An 18,953-nucleotide genomic window follows, 5' to 3' on the forward strand; every position below is an offset into this window, starting at 1 on the left:
TCTTCATTGCTTATTCCGTTAATGCAGCCACAAGTTTCTAATGAACTCAGGGCTAATGCCTATCACCTTGACACAATCCCCATGCACAAAAGTTTCTTTCCATCATGATTGCTCAAAAGATTTTAGAATATTTAAATCTTTTTAGATCAGATCCACATGTCTGAAATATCTTTAACGCAGTGCACTTAAGCTTCATATTAAGTATTAAATGCTTTTTTGCAAAGCACATGTACCAACACTATTTCCTTAACATTCCTATGTTTCACAAGAATTAGTATTATTTTATAATTTAATTTTAGCCTAATAATTCAGTCCTCAAAGGCTTACAGTGTTATTAAACTTAAACAAACTTTTTAATATCAACAAATAACCCCACTACAGAAGAACTCATTACAAAATATGGAAGGAAAATATATTGTAAAATTTAGTTGGAAGGGTAACAAATATGGCAGCATTTTATTAATACACTTAAAGCTGCATTTCTGTGTCAGAGAAAGTTTTTAATATATAACTTATCATGCATATTGATTATTCTAAAAATATTTTTATTTAATGTGTACACATATTTTGTCTATGTGTATGTCTATTCAATATGGCTATGAAGTGCGTGTGGAAGCCAGGAGAGGTCACTGGTTGAGAATTGTAAGAAGTGAGGTGGGTGCTGAAAATTGAACCTGGTGTCTTGGCATAAATGTTGAGCAATCTTTCCAGCCCCTATATCTAGTAATTTTTGAATTAATTATAAAAAGAACGTACTCAAAAACATTACGAATGATAAAACTTGCTTTTGGTGACAGCAAAACAAAATTCATTTGAATGAAAAATACTGAAATAAACACATTGTGAGTACAGGTCATATTATAATTCAAAACACCAATATTCAGTTTTGAAAAGTGGACACAGAAGACAAAAGATCCCTAACAAGGTAAGGAAATAAAGACGAAGAATGTCCCATTCTCTGTAGATCACTGCAAGAATTATTTATTGCATTATATTTTATTTTCACTAAAAGACCTATAGAGTTAACTCTTGTTGCTGAAGCTTCTCTATTATTTGATTGCATCAGTCATGAATAGCTCAATATCTTCAAGTAGTTTCAATAATTCCCCCCTTCATTTCCTTTGTTGTACCCTTCCTGTTTGTATATCATTAAATTCAGATGTGGCAATTTTGAGAACTGCAATTATTCTCAAAGGGGAAAAAAGAAGCCTGAGGAATGTACCAGAGTCCAAAAAAGTTTTATTTATGTATTAGAACCTCTTTTACACAAACAATACTATCTACACCCTCTAATTCCAATGTGAAAAAATATGCTTGAAATAGGCTTCTGGAAAAAGAAAGGATGAAGCAATATCACTCAGTAGACAAGGCATAAAGTAAACAGATGGACCCTCTTTTTAAGTTAAAAATACATGAAAAAAACATATTTGCTTACTTTTGTTAACCACAAACATCTAGAGCTTCAACAGAACTTTGGTCGCGGATTTTACTCTAACTATAGTAGAATTCTTATAACTGCAGAAAAAAGTCTTAAATATAAAGATGAAATTTATAAAATGGGGCATATGAACTAAACTGGAACTGACACTTACTGTGGTCCAACTGACTTGTCGACCTAAGTCTGTAAAATAGAGTGTGACAATTGAGGAAGCTGCAACACTTTGAATAGTGATGTAGTCCTTCAAAAAGTGGCCACCTAAAACAAAGCAATGAAAAAATAGTATTTAAATAACATTTCATGGCACAGTGTCAAAGAGTTTCTTAGTATGAAACTGGTGACTGCTTAGGATAAGAATTATGCAGTCATTATATAATAAATGTGATAATTATAAGACATGAATCATTCCATTTGAGTAATTTATGCACCAACTTTCCTCATACACAGTGAAATATGTAGACTGTCTTCAGCTTTTATGAAGAGATGGAAGGGAGAAGACTGGAGAAATTTCCCATGAAAAGTCAATTCAACCAGCATTGGGTTCCAGCATTCATGTATCCTAAACAGATAATGTAGGCAGTGTGCGCACGCGCGCGCGCGCGCGTGTGTGTGTGTGTGTGTGTGTGTGTGTGTGTGATTGTAAATGGAAGTTGCTTTTAAATGTCATTTTTGCTAGCTTATTAACTAACAACAGAAAATGAATATTACATGGAAGACAATCCTCCATCAAAATGGTTGTACAGAGATAATAATGCATAAGATCATAGAATGCAAAACAAAAATTTGGATAATTTTTATGTCTTTGAAAGTACACTGCAAACCTATCTGACAGACACCTATTAGATTCTCTAATAGGGCAATCAATTTATATTATGGTATTATCTTTGAAAACTTCAAATAACATAACACTGGAATTTCTTGTGATTTAATGCATTCTATCAATATCAAATTTTGCAAAGAACAAACAGGATACATCATAAATCCTACCAATCTCTGTGTGCTTGTGTGTATAGGGGAGATTTGTATGTGTGTGCATCCTCCTGTGCATGGGTGGGCAGAAGGCAGAGTTGGCCTCAGTAGCTTTCGTTCATTCATATTCCAGCTCTCTTTTTGATCCTGGCTTGCCTGCAAGCTCCCAGGAGTCTCTCAACATTAACACCCTAACACAGTGACTGAATTACAGACACATGCCCTCAGTCTGCCTCTAACATCAGTGCTGAGAATAAAAATGTGCATAACTAACTCTTTACTCTTTGGCCCATCTTCCCAGTATTAACCACTCCTTCCACTCAGGAGCCCTGGTATTGATGGAGTGTTATACTCAAATGAGATGGTGTCTACTATTATAGACTTAAGTAATAAATGTGACTTATTGAGGTCAGATGGCAAATTGTAAATTAAATAAATTGAGCTTACCATATTCTAGTTGAAGGCCAACTCGGGAAGGGTGCCACTTTGGACCTGTACAGTGAAAAAGAACATCTAATCATTAGCAAATTTAGAAAATTACCTTTAAGATGTATAGATTCTGATGGGAAGACAGGATCCCTACTGGAAAGGGAATAAATAATTCATTCACTATCAAACACAGACAGAGTAGTTCCTACTGACATGGTGTGAATATCAGTGGTGAGTGGTGCCTGTGTGAAACTGTGAAACGCAGGTATGCTAAGATCGTGAGCATGTACCAATTCTTATGATCCCAGACAGGAAACATATGTTTAATTACTTCTCAATAAAAATGTATTTACTTGTGTAAAATAATGACTTTTGATTTTTGTTGGAAATCCCTCTAAATTTAGCACCTGAAAATGTTCTGTTTCTTTAGGAGTAATGTGCTCTATTAGAATAATTCACACAATAGTAGGCTCTCCATCAGAATCACATCTACAGAAAATATGTGCTCCATCCAAATGATATGTATGACTGACTTAGACTGTTGTCAATGTAATAATTATGGCAGGGATATCAGTTTATATGTTCTTTTCAGGCAAGTAATATAAATTGATAGAAAAATGTTTTCTTTATAAGAAATCCTGAGGATTTTTACATGGTATTTCAGTATTGAAATTATTATTTCAAAAATACAATATTAACCATGTCCAATTATCTAAAATGTCTATTGGAGTAAATGCCAAACAATTCTATGCAACATGGCCTAATAAATTAATGGTATTCACATTTTCAAAAAAATTCTACCATCATAATTTTCCCAAATAATACATTTTAATTATCACTAACAAAAAGAACTGAGCCAACTGTAGTCAAGCATTCTTTTCAGCCACAGGCCAAACCAAATATTAATTATGAAAGCTTGACCTTAGCTCAGGCTTGTTCCCAACTAGCTCATATAGATTAAATTGACATACTTCTATTAATCTTTGTTTCACCATATGGCTTATATATCTCTCCCATTTTGTAATCTGACATTTCTAAATACCCATTTCCATGCGGAAAATTCCTAAGATATAATTTATATTCATTCATTAAGTCTACCGAATCTTATTCATAAGCAAAATTTTGGGACAGCAGTGCTAAAATTATACATAAATACTGTGACACACTTAAACTTTAGATAGTCTTCAGGTAAAGGCATCATATTTTATTTCAGCTTATGTATTAATTCGCATGCTTGCTGCTTTTATATCCATTTACAGTTTTGTATTGTATGCTAGCATTGTTTAGTGAAAAATATTTAAATATAGTTTTTGCTACTGTGGGATATACAGACAAATAAAATGTGATGCAACTAAATGCTATAGAACACTCAATAGTTTTAATTGACCTTGTGAGGACACATGATATTGAACCATATACAAGTCATTTGAGAATCCACTTATATTTGGCAGATATCAAGTTAATACCTGGGGTATTTATATATATATATATATATATATATATATATATATATAATCACCCAGGTTCTGTCCATTTAAATAATATCCAATGAAGACATCACTTTCCATAGCAACTTATAATGCCACCTTGGGTGGAAAGGCAAGGCAAAAATAGATATTATAAGTATTATTATAAACATTTAGCCTTTCCTTATGATCTTCACATGTATAATTGTTCTTAGGTTTTAGGAGCTTAAAGGTATTAAGAATGCACAACAAACATCCAAGTGATATGGTTAAATTGTTACTGTAGGAGTCACCCCAAAGAAGATGACACCTTATCAGTTGCAAATGTAAACTCACTTTACGCTAGAGTTATTGTGCACTGACCACAGCTTAGAGTTCTTTCCTAACACTATTCAACAACACTGTGAATAAATGATACCTATCCACAAGTAAATTATAGTTTACTAAACTTCTTTTCATCAATGATTCACTTGAAAAGGACAGAATGTTATAAATATACATATAACATATTTTAGAAAGGCAATGCATGTGGAAAATTAAAATGGATAGAAAAATAGTAATATAAAGTACCCAATTTATTCTAGAATTGTGTCAGAAATAATATACCCTAATACACCATGTGTCCAATAAAGCAGAATAATTCACGATTCATCACAAGAAAATGAGAAAAGGCAGGAGGACACCAGCAATACTTAAGTGTTATTTGATTGGAAACATTTGAGCAAAACAGTGAAGCATAATTATTTTGTGTCTTTCATACTGCAGAAAGAACTACAATTAATGATACAAATGTTAAAAATAAATAAGGCTAGGATATTATTAAGACCCAATGGAAATATTTATTGCAAAGCTTTTCAGCTTATGGAACAAAATTGACTTAATATACAGTGACTTTCCAAATTAAAAAAAATAATTGAAAACCCATCATGATCTTGCTAGTATCCAGGTGTGTTTCACATGACATCATATTCAACATAACCTTTCTAAGACAACTAAGTAAACTGAGAGCATAATGCAAGCATGAGCAAAACCTTATCAGGCTAAAGTAGGGAAATTTTCCTGAAAACACGTTATGATAGACATATTGTACTCATATTAAATGAAAGTATGCATGAGCCCTGCACCTGCTTGGGAGCTTGGAATTTACAGAAGGATAAAAATGAGACAATTCATAGAAAACCTGAGTCCTGGTAATTAGAGTTTGTTTCATAGGCTGTTCCTGAAATGGAGCATATAATAATCTGAAAGAGAAATGTTTAGAAATCAACACCATGCCTAACAAAACCCCAAATCTTTAAATAAACCTGCCAGGGTTATTTAAGAGAATAGCTAGTAGGTTAATTGGAATAAAGACTTTTTGTTTGTTTTTTTTTCATTTTTTTGGTTTGGTTTTTTTGCACATAGCAAGCATGTCTTCCAATTGAAAATGGTAGCAATTAGGTTTTTATCATTGATGTGTATCATATGCCTCTCTCTCTCTCTGTGTGTGTGTATGTGTGTGCTTGTGTTTAATGTACAGTTACACTCTAGATTAAACCAAAATAATTGGAAATGTGATTGAAAACCCATCATGAGATTGACAGTTTCCAGGTGTGTTTCAAATGACATTGTATTCAAGACAATCTTTCTAAAACAACTAAGTAAACTGAGAACATAAAGCAATCATGGTAGCAAAATCTCAGAAGAATTAAAGAAAGAAGTTTTTCTAAATATACATGGTAATAGACATATAATATTCATAATAAATAAAAGTGTATATGTGTTTCATTTATGTATATGATAACTATTCTGGGTTGTCAGTTACATCAAGAATTAATTGCAATCCAATTGCCTGTGTACACCTGTGAGGAATTTTTATTGATTTAAAACTTAAAATTAGGAGAATCACCTTTAATTGTATCTTGTGAGGTGGGATGATTCACCTTTAATTTTGAAAAAGTATTAATAAAGTACAAAGATAAAAAGGAGTAGGTTGTTCATAGGATGTGGTAGTTTGAATGTAATTGGCCCCAAGAATCTCACAGAGAGTGGCACTATTAGGAGCTATGGCTTTGTTGGAGAGTGTCTGGACTTGTTTGAGGAAATGTGTCACCGTGTGTATGGGTTTTGAGGTATCCTATGCTCAGGATACTACAAATTGCCTCAGTCAGCTTCCTGTTGCCAGTAGGATGCTGCACTCATAACTCTAACACCATGTCTGTCTGCGTGCCACCATGCTCCTTGCTATGAGGACAATGTACTTAACATCTGAACTATAAGCATGTCACCTCAATTAAATATTTTCCTTATAAGAGTTGTTGTAGCAAGAAAATCATAAGGCAAAACTTTGTGCCAGGAGTTGACTATTGTTGTGATAGGTTGGATCATGTGTTTGTATGTAAGAATATTGACTTTTGTACTTTGGGTTATGAAAAGAGTAGAATGTTTGCTCTTTTGGATCTCCTGGACTGGGGAATGTGGACAGATTTACTCACCCCAGGTAAATCAAACCATCCAGAGTCTGTAGACATAACAATACTAGTCCGCTCCCCACTCAGGGGAAGAGTTGAGCATCCACCCCTGTCTCAGTCCCGATCTCTGCTTACCCTCTTTAGGATTTCCTCATCTAGGGACTGTGGGAAGGTCAAGTGAACCCAGGCAGATAAAACAATACAGAGTCTGCTGACATCATGATGCTAGTCCTGCCTCCACCAAACAGGGAGAAGAAGTGTCACAGACATGCCTATGCCCATTATGAGACCTGATGGAATATTGCAGCTGCTTGCACTCCCCAGAAGAGAACCGTTGAATTGTACCCATCAAGAGAGGAAGGGACCCCAACTGTACTCACTGGAAGAAGGGATCTGAAAATGGCAATATAAGAACACATTCAACAACAGAAAAAAAACCAGTATTATACAACTGGAGTCTAGGGACTCTATACCAGCAAAACCTGCACATCCCAACACCAATGAAGCAGAAGAGAATGACCTTAAAAACAACTTCATGAAGATGACAGACACCATAAAAGAGGAAAAATTAAACCTTTTAAAGAAATGGAAGAAAAAAAACAAAAAAATCAAGAAATGGATGAAAAGAAAAACCCAAAATTGTAAGAAACAATTAAAACAATGCAAGGCTTGAAAGCTAAAATAGAGACAATGAAAAGAAAAACACAGTCCGAGTGAATGCTGGAATTAGAAAAGCCGGGTAAACAATCAAGAACTACAGATGTAAGCATAACCAACAGAATACAATATATGGAAGAGAGAATCATGGGCATGGAATATACATTATGAGAGATAAATTCATCGACCAAAGAGTATCTTAAGTCTAACAAATCCCTAACACAAAATGTCCAGGAAATATGGGACACTGTGGAAAGGCCAAACCTAACAATAATTAGTAAAGAAGTTGGTGAAGAAACCCAATGCAAGGTGCAGAAAACACATTCAAGAAAATCATAGAAGAAAACTTTCCCAACCTAGAAGAAATACAAGCCAATGATAGTACAATAAGCTTACAGAACAACAAATAGAGTGGACCACAAAAAGTCCCCTCACCACATAATAATCATAGCACCAAATATACAGAATAAAGAAAGACTATTAATAGCAGATAAGGAAAAATGCCAAGTAATATATAAAGTCAAACCTATCAGATTATACATGACTTCTCCATGGGAAACTCTGGAAGCCAGAAGGTCCTGGATAGATATTATACAAAAATAAGAGACCATGAATGCTACACCAGACTACTATACCAAGCAAAGATTTCAATCACTATAGATGGAGAACACTATATATTCCATGAAAAAAACATATTTAAATAATACATATCTACTAATACAGCCCTACAGAAAATACTGGAAGGAAAACTCCAAAGTAAGGAAGTTAACTACACTAAAAACACCATAGGCAATAGATAATGGCACTTTACCAAGAAGGAAAATAAAAAGCTGGCTAAATCAACACACAATATCACCAAAAACAACAAATCTAAAACAAACAAGAATTAACAATCAATGGTCCTGAATCTCCCTCAGTATTAATGGTATTAACCTACTTATAAAAAGACACAGGCTAGTAGAATGGGCAAGAAGGCAGAATCCATCCATCTGCTTCATATGAGAAACACACCTCAACTTCAAAGGCAGACATTACTCAGAGTAATGGGTTGGGAAAAGATTTTGCAATCAAATGGACCCAACACACAAGCTGGTGTTGCAATCTTAATATCTAAAAAATTAGACTTCAAACTAAAATTAATCAAAAGAGATGAAGAAGGTCATTTTATATTCTTAACAGGAAAAGTTCATCAAGATGAGGAGTCAATTCTGAACATCTATGGCCCAAATACAAGAGCACCCATGTTTGTAAAAGAAACATCACTAAAACTCAAATCACATATAAAACCTCACACACTTATAGTGGGAGACTTCAACACCCAATTCTCACCACTAGACAAAACCACCAGCCAGAAACATAACAAAAAACAAAAGAACTAACAGAAGTTATCACCCAATTAGGCTTAACACACATTCATAGAACATCTCATCCAAACACAAATACCCAGCAACAAAGCAAAACACAAGAGATGCAAAAAAAAGAAAGAAAAAGAAAAAAATAGTTGGAATACAGCCCACCATGATTTAAAGTTAAAATTCAACAACACAAATTGCAGAAACCCTACAAAGTCATGGAAATAGAACTATACATAATTGCCCCATTCCATGGGTCAATGATGAAATAAAGAAATAAGTTAAAGACTTTCCAAAATTCAATAAGAATGAAGAGACAACATACCCAAACTCATGCGACGTTTCGAAAGCAATAATAAGAGGAAAGTTCATAGCACTAAATGCCCACATATAGAAACTGGAAAATAGTCACACCAGAGAATTAACAACACAAATGAAAACTATAGGAAAAAAAGAACCAACCTTACTCTTGGAGAGTAGATTCCAGGAAACAATCAAATTGAAGGTTGAAAACAATAAAGTAGAAACAAGGAAAACAATAACAAAGCATCAATGTAATGAAGAGTTGGTTGTTCTAGAAAATCAACAAGATAGATAAATCTTTAACCATATTAACTAAAAGGCAGAGAGGGAACATGTAAACTAACAAAATCAGAAATGAAAAGGGGAACATAACAATGAAATTCAGAGAACATTGAGGTCATATTTTGAAAATCTGTGCTCCACAAAAGTCTAAAATTTAAAGAAAACGGACAATTTTCTGGATGGATATCACTTACAAAAATTAAACAAGAACAGATAAGAAATATAAACAGACATATAACCCTAATGAAATAGAAGCAGTTATCAAAAGTATCCCAACCAAAAAACACCTAGGGCCACATAGTTTCAGTGCAGAAGTCTACCAAAAATTCAAAGAGCTAATACCAATACATCTCAAAGAATTCCACAAAATAGAAGCAGAAAGTTCATTGTGAAACTCTTATTATGAGGCTAGAATACCTTTGTACCTAAGTCACCCAAGACACAACTAAGAAAGAGAACTAGAGACCAATATCTCTCATGAACATTGATGTAAAAATACTAAATAAAACACTAGCAAATCAAGTCCAAGAACCCATCAGAGAAATCATTCCCCATGATTTCTTAATTCCAGGGATGCAAGGATGGTTCTGTATATGAAAAACTATCGATGTAGTCCACCATATGAAGAAACTGAAAAAGAAAAAAAACACATGATCTCAATAGATGCTGAAAAAGCCTTTGAGAAAATCCAACACCCCTTCATGATAAAGGTCCTAGAGAGATCAGGGATAACAGGAACATACCAAAATATAATGAAATATACAGCAAACATCAAACTGAATGGAGAGAAACTCAATGTGATTTCTCCAAAGTCAGGAAAAAGACACAGCTGTGCACTCTCTCCATATCTCTTCAATATTGTACTTGAAATTCTAGCTAGACGACAAAAGGAGCAAGGGCATACAAATTGGAAAGGAAAAAATTTAAAATTTCACTATTTGCTGACAATATCATAGTTTACATAAGTAACCTGAAAAATTTTACCAGGAAACTCTTACAGCTGATAAATACCTTCATCAAAGTGAAGAGTATAAGATTAACTCAAAAAAGTTAATTGCCCTACTATACACAGATGATAAATATACTGAGAATTAAATCAGAGAAAAGTCACCCTTTGCAATAGCCACAAACAATATAAGACATCTTGGGGTAATGCTAACTAAACAAGTGAAAGACGTGAATAGCAAGAATTTTGAGTCTTTATAGAAAGAAATTAAGGAAGTTACCAGAAAATGGAAAGATCTCCCATGCTCTGAGTGAGTTGGGATCAACATATTAAAAATGGCAATCTACAGATTTAATGCAATCCCTACCAAACTACTAGCACAACACTTCCCAGACCCTGAAAGAGCAATATTCAACTTTATATGGAAATACAAAAGACACAGGATAGCCAAAACAACCCTGTACATTATTGAAAATTCTTGAGGCATCATCATCCCTGGCTTCAATATCTATTAAAGAGCTATAGTCATGAAAACAGCATGGTATTGGCACAAAAAATAGACATGCAGACAAAAGGAAACACTGATATTGAAAACACTGATATTAACCCACACATCTACAAACACCTGATTTTGACAAAGAAGCAAAGATTATACAATGGAAAGAAGGAAGCATCTTCAACAAATGGTGCTGGCACAACTGGATGCTGGTGTGAAAAGACTGCAGATAGATCCATATCTATTGCGATGCACAAATCTTAAATGCAAATGGATCAAATACCTCAATATAAACCAAGGCACACTCTTAGAAGAAAATATGGGAGATACCCTTGAAGGAAATGATACAGGAGAGAGTTTCCTGAACATAACAGCAGGAACACAGACACTGAGATAAAAATTTAATAAATGTTACCTCCTGAAACTGAGAAGCTTCTGTAAGGCAAAGGACACAGTCATCAAGACAAAAGGGCAACACAGAGATTGGGAAAAGATATTCACTAACCCTACATCTGACAGAGGACTGATCTCCAAAATTTAAAAAGAACTCAAGAAGCAAGTGTGCAAAATTCCAAAGGTTCCAAAGAAAAAGGAGGTGCAGAACTAAACAGAGATTTTTCAGTAGAGGAGTTTAAAATGTCTGAGACACACTTGAAAATGTAGCCTGGTGGAGGTGGCGCACGCCTTTAATCCCAGCACTCGGGAGGCAGAGGCAGGCAGATCTCTGTGAGTTCGAGGCCAGGCTGGACCGACAGCCTCCAAAACAATACAGAGAAACCTTGTCTCGTAAAACCAAAAAAGAAAATGTATTCAACCTCCTTAGCCATCTGGGAAATCCAAATCAAAACAACTCTGAAATACCATTTTACTCCTGTCAGAATGGCTAAAATCAAAAACTCCAATGACAGTTTATGCTGCAGAGGATGTGGAGAAAGGGGAACACTCCATCACTGCTGGTGGGAGTGCCGAATTTTACAGCCACTTTGGAAATCAGTATGGAAATTCCTCAGGAAAATGGGAATCAGCAATTCCAATCTTAGGCATATACCCAAAAAATACACATTCATACAACAAGGATGTCTGTTCTACTATGTTCATAGCAGCATTATTTGTAATAGCCAGAACCTGAAAGCAACCTAGATGACCCTCAACTGAAGAGTGGATAGAGAAATTGTGGTACATTTAAACAATGGAGTACTATTCAGAGGAAAATAACAATGGAATCTTGAAATTTGCAGGCAAATGGATGGCACAAGTAGAAACCATCCCACGTGAGGTAACCCAGTCATAAAACAAAAAACATTATATGTACTGATTCATATATGGATTTTAGAGATGAATAAGGGGAGTGCCAGCATACAACCCCACTGTCAGAGAGTCTGGAAAATAAAACTTCCATCCAGTGACTGAAGGAAGCAGAGGCAGACACCCACAGCTAAACACTGAACTGAACTCCTGAAATCCAGTGACAGAAAGGGAGAAATGACAAGCAAAGGAGTTAAGACTGGGTTGGTTTAACCCACAGAAATAGTTGCACTGAACAAGGGGGAACTCTTGGTCCCCAGATTGATGGCTGTGTGGAAAGCATGGGACTAACTCAGAACTGCTGAATGCGGGTGTGAGTTAGGAGGCCTAGATAATCTATGGGGCCTAGGGTAGTATTTATCCCTGGTATAAAAATAGACTTTGAGTGCCCATCTCACAATGAGGGATGCTCTCTCAGCCTAGCCCTATTGGGGAGGGCTTAGGCCCTGCCTTGGATGAAATGACAGTTACTGGAGATCCACCATGGAGGGCTTCACTATCCCTCGGGATCAGAGTGGAGATTGGGTGGGGGCCTGGTGTGGAGTGCAGGGGAGGAGCAGGAGAGGGAGTTGGGATTGACATGTGAAACAAGATTGTAACTTAAATAAAAAATAGTTTTGTACTAAAAAAAAAGTGAAAAAAGAAAGAATCAGTAAAATAAATAAATAATTTAATGAATATAGTAAAAAGAAATATGGAGAGTTCCTCTAGAAAACCATAATCTCTAAAACAGAATTAAAAGGGATTTTTGTGGCCATGAAAATGGCTCTAATCTTAATAGAAAGTAAATTACTGAAATATGTGAATGTATCAATTTTCATGTATACATTTAAACTTTTACACCAATTGTATGTAAATATTACCTCAAAATAAATAAAATGAAAATAAACACAAAGTTAAAAAAGAAATATATTTAATAAACTACAAATTTCCTGCAACCTCCTCATTGAGAAAATTTCATTTAATTCACAGTCACATATAACTTGCAATGTTTCTGAATCTGATCATGGATGTTTGAACCCTTTGCATTCACCTCTTCAGTGCTAGAATTATAGGAGTGCTTGTTAGCCCAGTATACCAGGTTTATATTATGCTAGGGAATCAAAGATAGTTTTCTATGCCTCCTAAGCAAGTCTATGAGCTGATCTACATCTCTCCCCACAGAGAAATGGTTATGTTCCACCAAAGTAAGATTTAGATGAGAGCCGTGCATAGGTGATGCATGTCTTTAATCCCAGCACTTGGGAGGCAGAGGCAGGAGGATCTCTGTGAGTTCAAGGCCAGCCTGGTCTACAGAGTGAGTTCCAGGACAGCCCCCAAAACAATACAGAGAACTCCTGTCTCGAAAAACCAAAAAAAAAAAAAAAAGAATATAGATTGAATTCAGTATCTAGAGTGCTAATGATTACACTATGGATTGGTTCACTATTTCTTAATTAATAGGTTTAAATTTAATTAATTCAAAATCTTATATAAACTGATGGTTTTAAGATATCCCCTATTTTGTCAGTAGTATTCAAACTGAAAATCCTTCCTTCTTTTTATAATACTGAAGAAGTCCTATAGTTATGAAACATAGACACAGAAGAAAAGGAATACTAGCCTACAATCCACACCTCCAGAGATACTAGGAAACAAGGAGGACCCTAAGAGAGACATACATTGTCCCCAGAAGTTGAAGATAGAAGAAACAGGTTACAAAAATTTCCCCCATGCCTAAAGTAAGATGGAAGTGGAAAGGGGCCAGGGTGTGGAGCATAGGGTGCTAGGAGAAAGAGAAGGGAGAAGAAGAGGGGAGAGGAGGACTTGAGGGAGTGGGAAGGTTGTGTCAGGGGATGAATACAGGGGAGCAAGGAAGAGAAACCACAGTGTATCATATTCATAACTAAGTCTTTCACTGTTCTTTGCATTTCCCTGGTTTATTTTATCTGCACATATTCTTCCAATTTATAGCTCACTACTTTGCAAAGTCATTAAATGACCTTTATCTCATCTTTGATTTTAAAAACTATTTTCTTTATGTTCAACAAGTGAACTAAGACATCAAAGAAAAGAATAACATCAACAAAACAATTTGAGCAGGTAAGGTGCTGTACATGGGTAATTCCATAAATTTACAAAATAGCAATGTAATTTGATAATGGAAAATGCTATTAATATGAGTTATGATCACTGTAAAAAACAAATGGATTTTTAACAGCAGTACACAATGTGGGAATGTACTCTTTCTCTTTAACTATTAATTCCATGACTTATTTATTAAGAGCATTGAAATATTGGTTGAGCTTATATTTAAAATATTTTATTAGAAAACTTGATAGTTTTACCAAGTTTTGTTTTCTTATTTTGGTATTTATAATGACAAACAAGCCTGCTTTTCTACAGCCAAAAACCCCATTCCAACACAAAGTTTTTATTGTCACACAATAAAATTGCTACACAGAGATAACAAGGCTATAAAGAAAGAACAGTGGTGAGAATGTATTTTGTATATTGCATTAATGCAGTTATCATAATATTTTGTGAACCAGCACCAAAAGGACATCTATTTTGGCATTTTCCCATCAAAACTACCACAATACATTACCTGAAATTTCTTCTTAATGTGCTACAAGCCTAGTTCTTGTGTTCATTTTGCTGAGTTAATTGTTACATTTGTTTGGAATGATTCATTTATTGCACTCTTTTATGATAACTACACACACTGTGTACTCATGTCAAATCACTTCTTAAGGTCTTGAAAATACTACAGACATAGTGAAGTAATCAAGCCAAAATGGAATTCATGATTCGAGGGAGACATTCAGAGTTTTAGTAGGAGATGAGGTATATTTTTTATGAATTTTTAAGAAGGAAAACATTTATTCTCTCCCAACAACAACTAAAATCATTTCATGCAAATCAGTATCAACAAAAGAGGAAGAATTTTGCTGAATAAGATAAAAAGTACAATGGCTGTGAAATGTTGCTATTACAGTGCTCAATCAGAAGGAGACTAGCATAGAACCACATAATCAATATTGCAGAGCAATGTTTATGAAGGAAAATGAGTACATGGCTTAAGTAAGGACAAAAAATAAAAACAGTATAATATTATAAACAAAAGTTCTGAATTATAAAATAGGATGTCTTTTAAAATGAAAAAAATAAAACAACTCAAATGCCTTTCGAGGATTTTCAGAAATGATGCTCCAATTTTCACTATGATAGATACCTCTTTTGAAAATTTTGTACCGTATAAAATTTTTCTGACATCAAATTTTCATGAACAAGCCTTTTTCCTCATGATTACTATTCTACTTTATATCATCCCACTAATTAATATTCTTAATCCGTATTTCTCAGCTAGTCTTTTCTCTGACTTACAAGATAACTGTAGAGTGGCTTGATTGACTTGGGTACTGTAACAAAGCTGACTGGTCCATGAGTACCCATGAGGAAAAAGCAAGCAAGCAATGCTCTTTAGTGGCCTCTAAATCAGTTCGTTCAGGTTCCTCCCTTGAGTTATTATGTCATGTGCCTAGAAAATGAACTGTCATCTGGAGAAATAAACCTTTCCTATTATACTCAAGTTGACTTTTTTTCCCTAGCAATAGACACCCTAATTTGGACCACCACAAGAGAACTAGCTAGTTAAGTAGCCTAGTTTGTTTTCAGACTCACAGACATGTATCTGCCTCTGCCTTCCAAAGACTGCAATTCAGGGAGTTTGGCAACAAATGTGTGTAAATGGTGTTGAGGAATAAAGCCAGAGCTTCCAGAGTGCAGTTATTTTTACTTTCATCTTGCTTTGTTTTCCTATCTGAAGCTGCTTTACTTGCCTATGAAAATGCTTAATGTCCATTTCTCTTTACTACTGTAATACATTCAAACTCTATGAGAAAAAGTTTTCATTATGACTTAATCCCGATTATATGTACAATAAGTAATTACAAGTTCACACACACACACACACACGAACACATGCACACACACACACACACACACACACATGAACACATGCACACACACACATATACACAAACACACACATATGATTCAGTTAAGTTTTCAGGAAATCAAATGTTCAACAACAAAGATTTTTTATGTGCTTTATATGCCAATGGAAATACATATCCTTTACACAAACAATTCCATAATTATGCTTTGAGTTCTAACAATATTCTTGGCTTACAGAATTTCCTTTGGTGATTGCTAATAAAAACAGATTGTCATGAGATTTTCAAGTGAGCTTGGGTCTTCCTGTGGCCACTACCCATCCCCCACCCAACACCCATTCCCTCAATCTTCCAGGGACCCCTTTTCCCCCACTCCTGACATCCAGAAGACCTGCCCACACAGGAAAGGCATGAGCCCTTCCAGGCCCCAATCTCCAGCAACCCCAGCTTCAGGCCCCAACCTCTGGTGACCCTAGCCTCAGGAAAGGCATCAGCCCTTCCAGGCCCCAACCTTCAGTGACACCAGCTTCAGCTCCTGGCATCAGGACCAACCCACACTGGAAAGACATAAGTCCTTCCAGACTTCAACCTCCGGTGACCCCAACTTCAGTTTCAGCATCCCCAGCTTTAGCTTCAGGAAAGAAGGAGACCAGCGGAGACAGAAAGACCCCATCTACACCTACTGGAAGAAGAGATGGGAAGAAGACAGAATAAGAGCTCACTCAGCAATAGAAAGACCAACATGACTCCACCAGAGTCTAGAGACCCAACATCAGCAAGATCTGAAAAGCACTACATAGATGAAGCAGAAGAGACATACCTTAAAAATTATTTTATGAAGATGATAGAGACCCACAAAGAGGTAATGAGGGAATCCCTTAAGTAAATAGAAGAAAAAAACAACAAAAAATCCATGAAGTGGGGGAAAAGGCGAACCAAAAAATTCAAGAAATAAATCTCTCAAAGAATCTAAAGAGTACAGAGAAAAAACAACCAAACAAATGAAGGAAACAACTCAAACAGTTGAAGGATTGAAAGCTGAAATAGAAACAATAAAGAAAACACAGAAAGAGTGGATTCTGGAAATAGCAAAGCTGGGTAAATGATCAGGAACTACAGATGCAAGTATCTCCAATTAAATACAAGAGATAGAAGAGAGAATCTCAGGTGTTGAAGACTCATTAGAGGATATACAGTTGTCAACCAAAGAAAATCTCAAAACCAACAAATCCTTAACCCAAAATATCCAGGAAATATGGGACACCATGAAGAAGCCAAAACTTAGAATAATAGATATAGAAGAAGGGGAAGAAATACAGCTCAAAAGTACAGAAAACATATTCAACAAAATCATAGAAGAAAACTTCCCTAACCCAAAGAAGGATATGACTATGAAAATACAAGAATCTTACAGAACACCAAATAGGCTGGACCAGAAAAAGAAGTCACCTCACCATATAATAATCAAACATACAGAATAAAGAGAAAATATTAAGAGCAGCTAAAGAAAAAGGCCAAGTAACATATAAAGGCAGACCTATCTGATTTACACTTGACTTCTCAAAGGAAACTATGAAAGTCAAAAGATCCTGGGCAGATGTCCTACAATTGCTAAGTGAACAAGGATGCCAGTCCAGACTACTATATCCAGGAAAGCTTTCAATTACCATAGATGGAGAAAACAAAATATTCCATGACGAAGCCAGTTTTAAACAATATATATCAATGAATCGAGCTCTACAGAAAGTGCTGAAAGGAAAACCTAGACCTAAGGAAGATAACTACACTCATAATCCCACTTTACCAAACACCAAAAGAAAAAGGGAATAGAACCTACACACAATAACTCCATTGCCAATGAATCAAGCACAAACAAGAAACCTCAATCAATGGTCATTAATATCCCTCAATGTCAATGGTCTCAACTTGCCTATAAAAAGACACAGACTAGCAGAATGGTTGCGAAGACAGAACCCATCCTTCTGCTGCATACAAGAAACACATTTCAATGTCAAAGATAGATGTTACTTCAGAGTAAAGGTTTGGGAAAAGATTTTCCAATCAAATGGACGCAAGAAGAATGCAGGTGTAGCAATCCTAATATCTAACAAACTAGACTTCAAATTAAAATCAATCAAAAGAAATGAAGAAGGACATTTCATATTTGTCAAAGTAAACGTCCATCAAGATGAAGTCTCAATTTTAAACATCTATGCCCCAAATACAAAGGCACCCACATTCATGAAAGAAACAATAGTAAAGCTCAAATCGCACATGAAATATCACACAATAGTAGTAGGAGACTGCAACACTCCATTCTCACCACTAGACAGGACCTTCAGAAAGAAACTTAACAAAGAAACAAAAGAACTAATAGAAGTTATGACCCAACTGGGTTTAACAGACATCTATAGAACATTCCACCCAAACACAAAGCGATATACTTTCTTCTCGGTGCCACATGGAACATTCTCTAAAATTGGCCACATAGTGGTAAACATAGGAAACCTCCACAGATAAAAAAAAATGGAATAACCCCCTGTATCTTATCAGACCACCATGCATTAAAATTAGATTTCAACAATAACAAAAATCCCAGAAACCCTACAAACTCATGGAAATTGAACAATGCACAATTGCACCATCCCTGGGTAAAGGAACAAATTAAAAAAAAAGAAATTAAAGACTTCCTGGAGCCGGGCGTTGGTGGCACACGCCTTTAATCCCAGCACTCGGGAGGCAGAGGCAGGCGGATCTCTGTGAGTTCGAGGCCAGGCTGGACCGACAGCCTCCAAAACAGAGAAACCCTGTCTCGTAAAAACCAAAAAAAAAAAAAAAAGACTTCCTGGAATTCAATGTGAATGAAGACACAACATTCACAAACTTATGGGACATTCTGAAAGCAGGGCTGAGAGGAAAGTT

The 18,953-nt window shown here is 35.4% G+C and overlaps 1 protein-coding gene across 2 annotated transcripts in view; it reads right to left on the reverse strand.

The window, feature by feature from the left end:
* The window catches only part of Tecrl (trans-2,3-enoyl-CoA reductase like), an 85,520-nt gene that overhangs the window by 33,253 nt on the left and 33,314 nt on the right, over positions 1-18,953 (reverse strand). For both annotated transcript variants that reach the window (XM_040747283.1, XM_040747284.1), the window contains exons 3-4: positions 2,855-2,899; positions 1,593-1,696 (exon numbers count right to left, since the gene is read on the reverse strand). In XM_040747283.1, the coding sequence (XP_040603217.1) occupies positions 1,593-1,696; positions 2,855-2,899 (149 nt within the window). The remainder of the gene's footprint in view (positions 1-1,592; positions 1,697-2,854; positions 2,900-18,953) is intronic.

This window comes from Mesocricetus auratus, unplaced genomic scaffold (assembly GCF_017639785.1).
Source record: "Mesocricetus auratus isolate SY011 unplaced genomic scaffold, BCM_Maur_2.0 Super-Scaffold_100006, whole genome shotgun sequence".
NCBI lineage: Eukaryota > Metazoa > Chordata > Mammalia > Rodentia > Cricetidae > Mesocricetus > Mesocricetus auratus.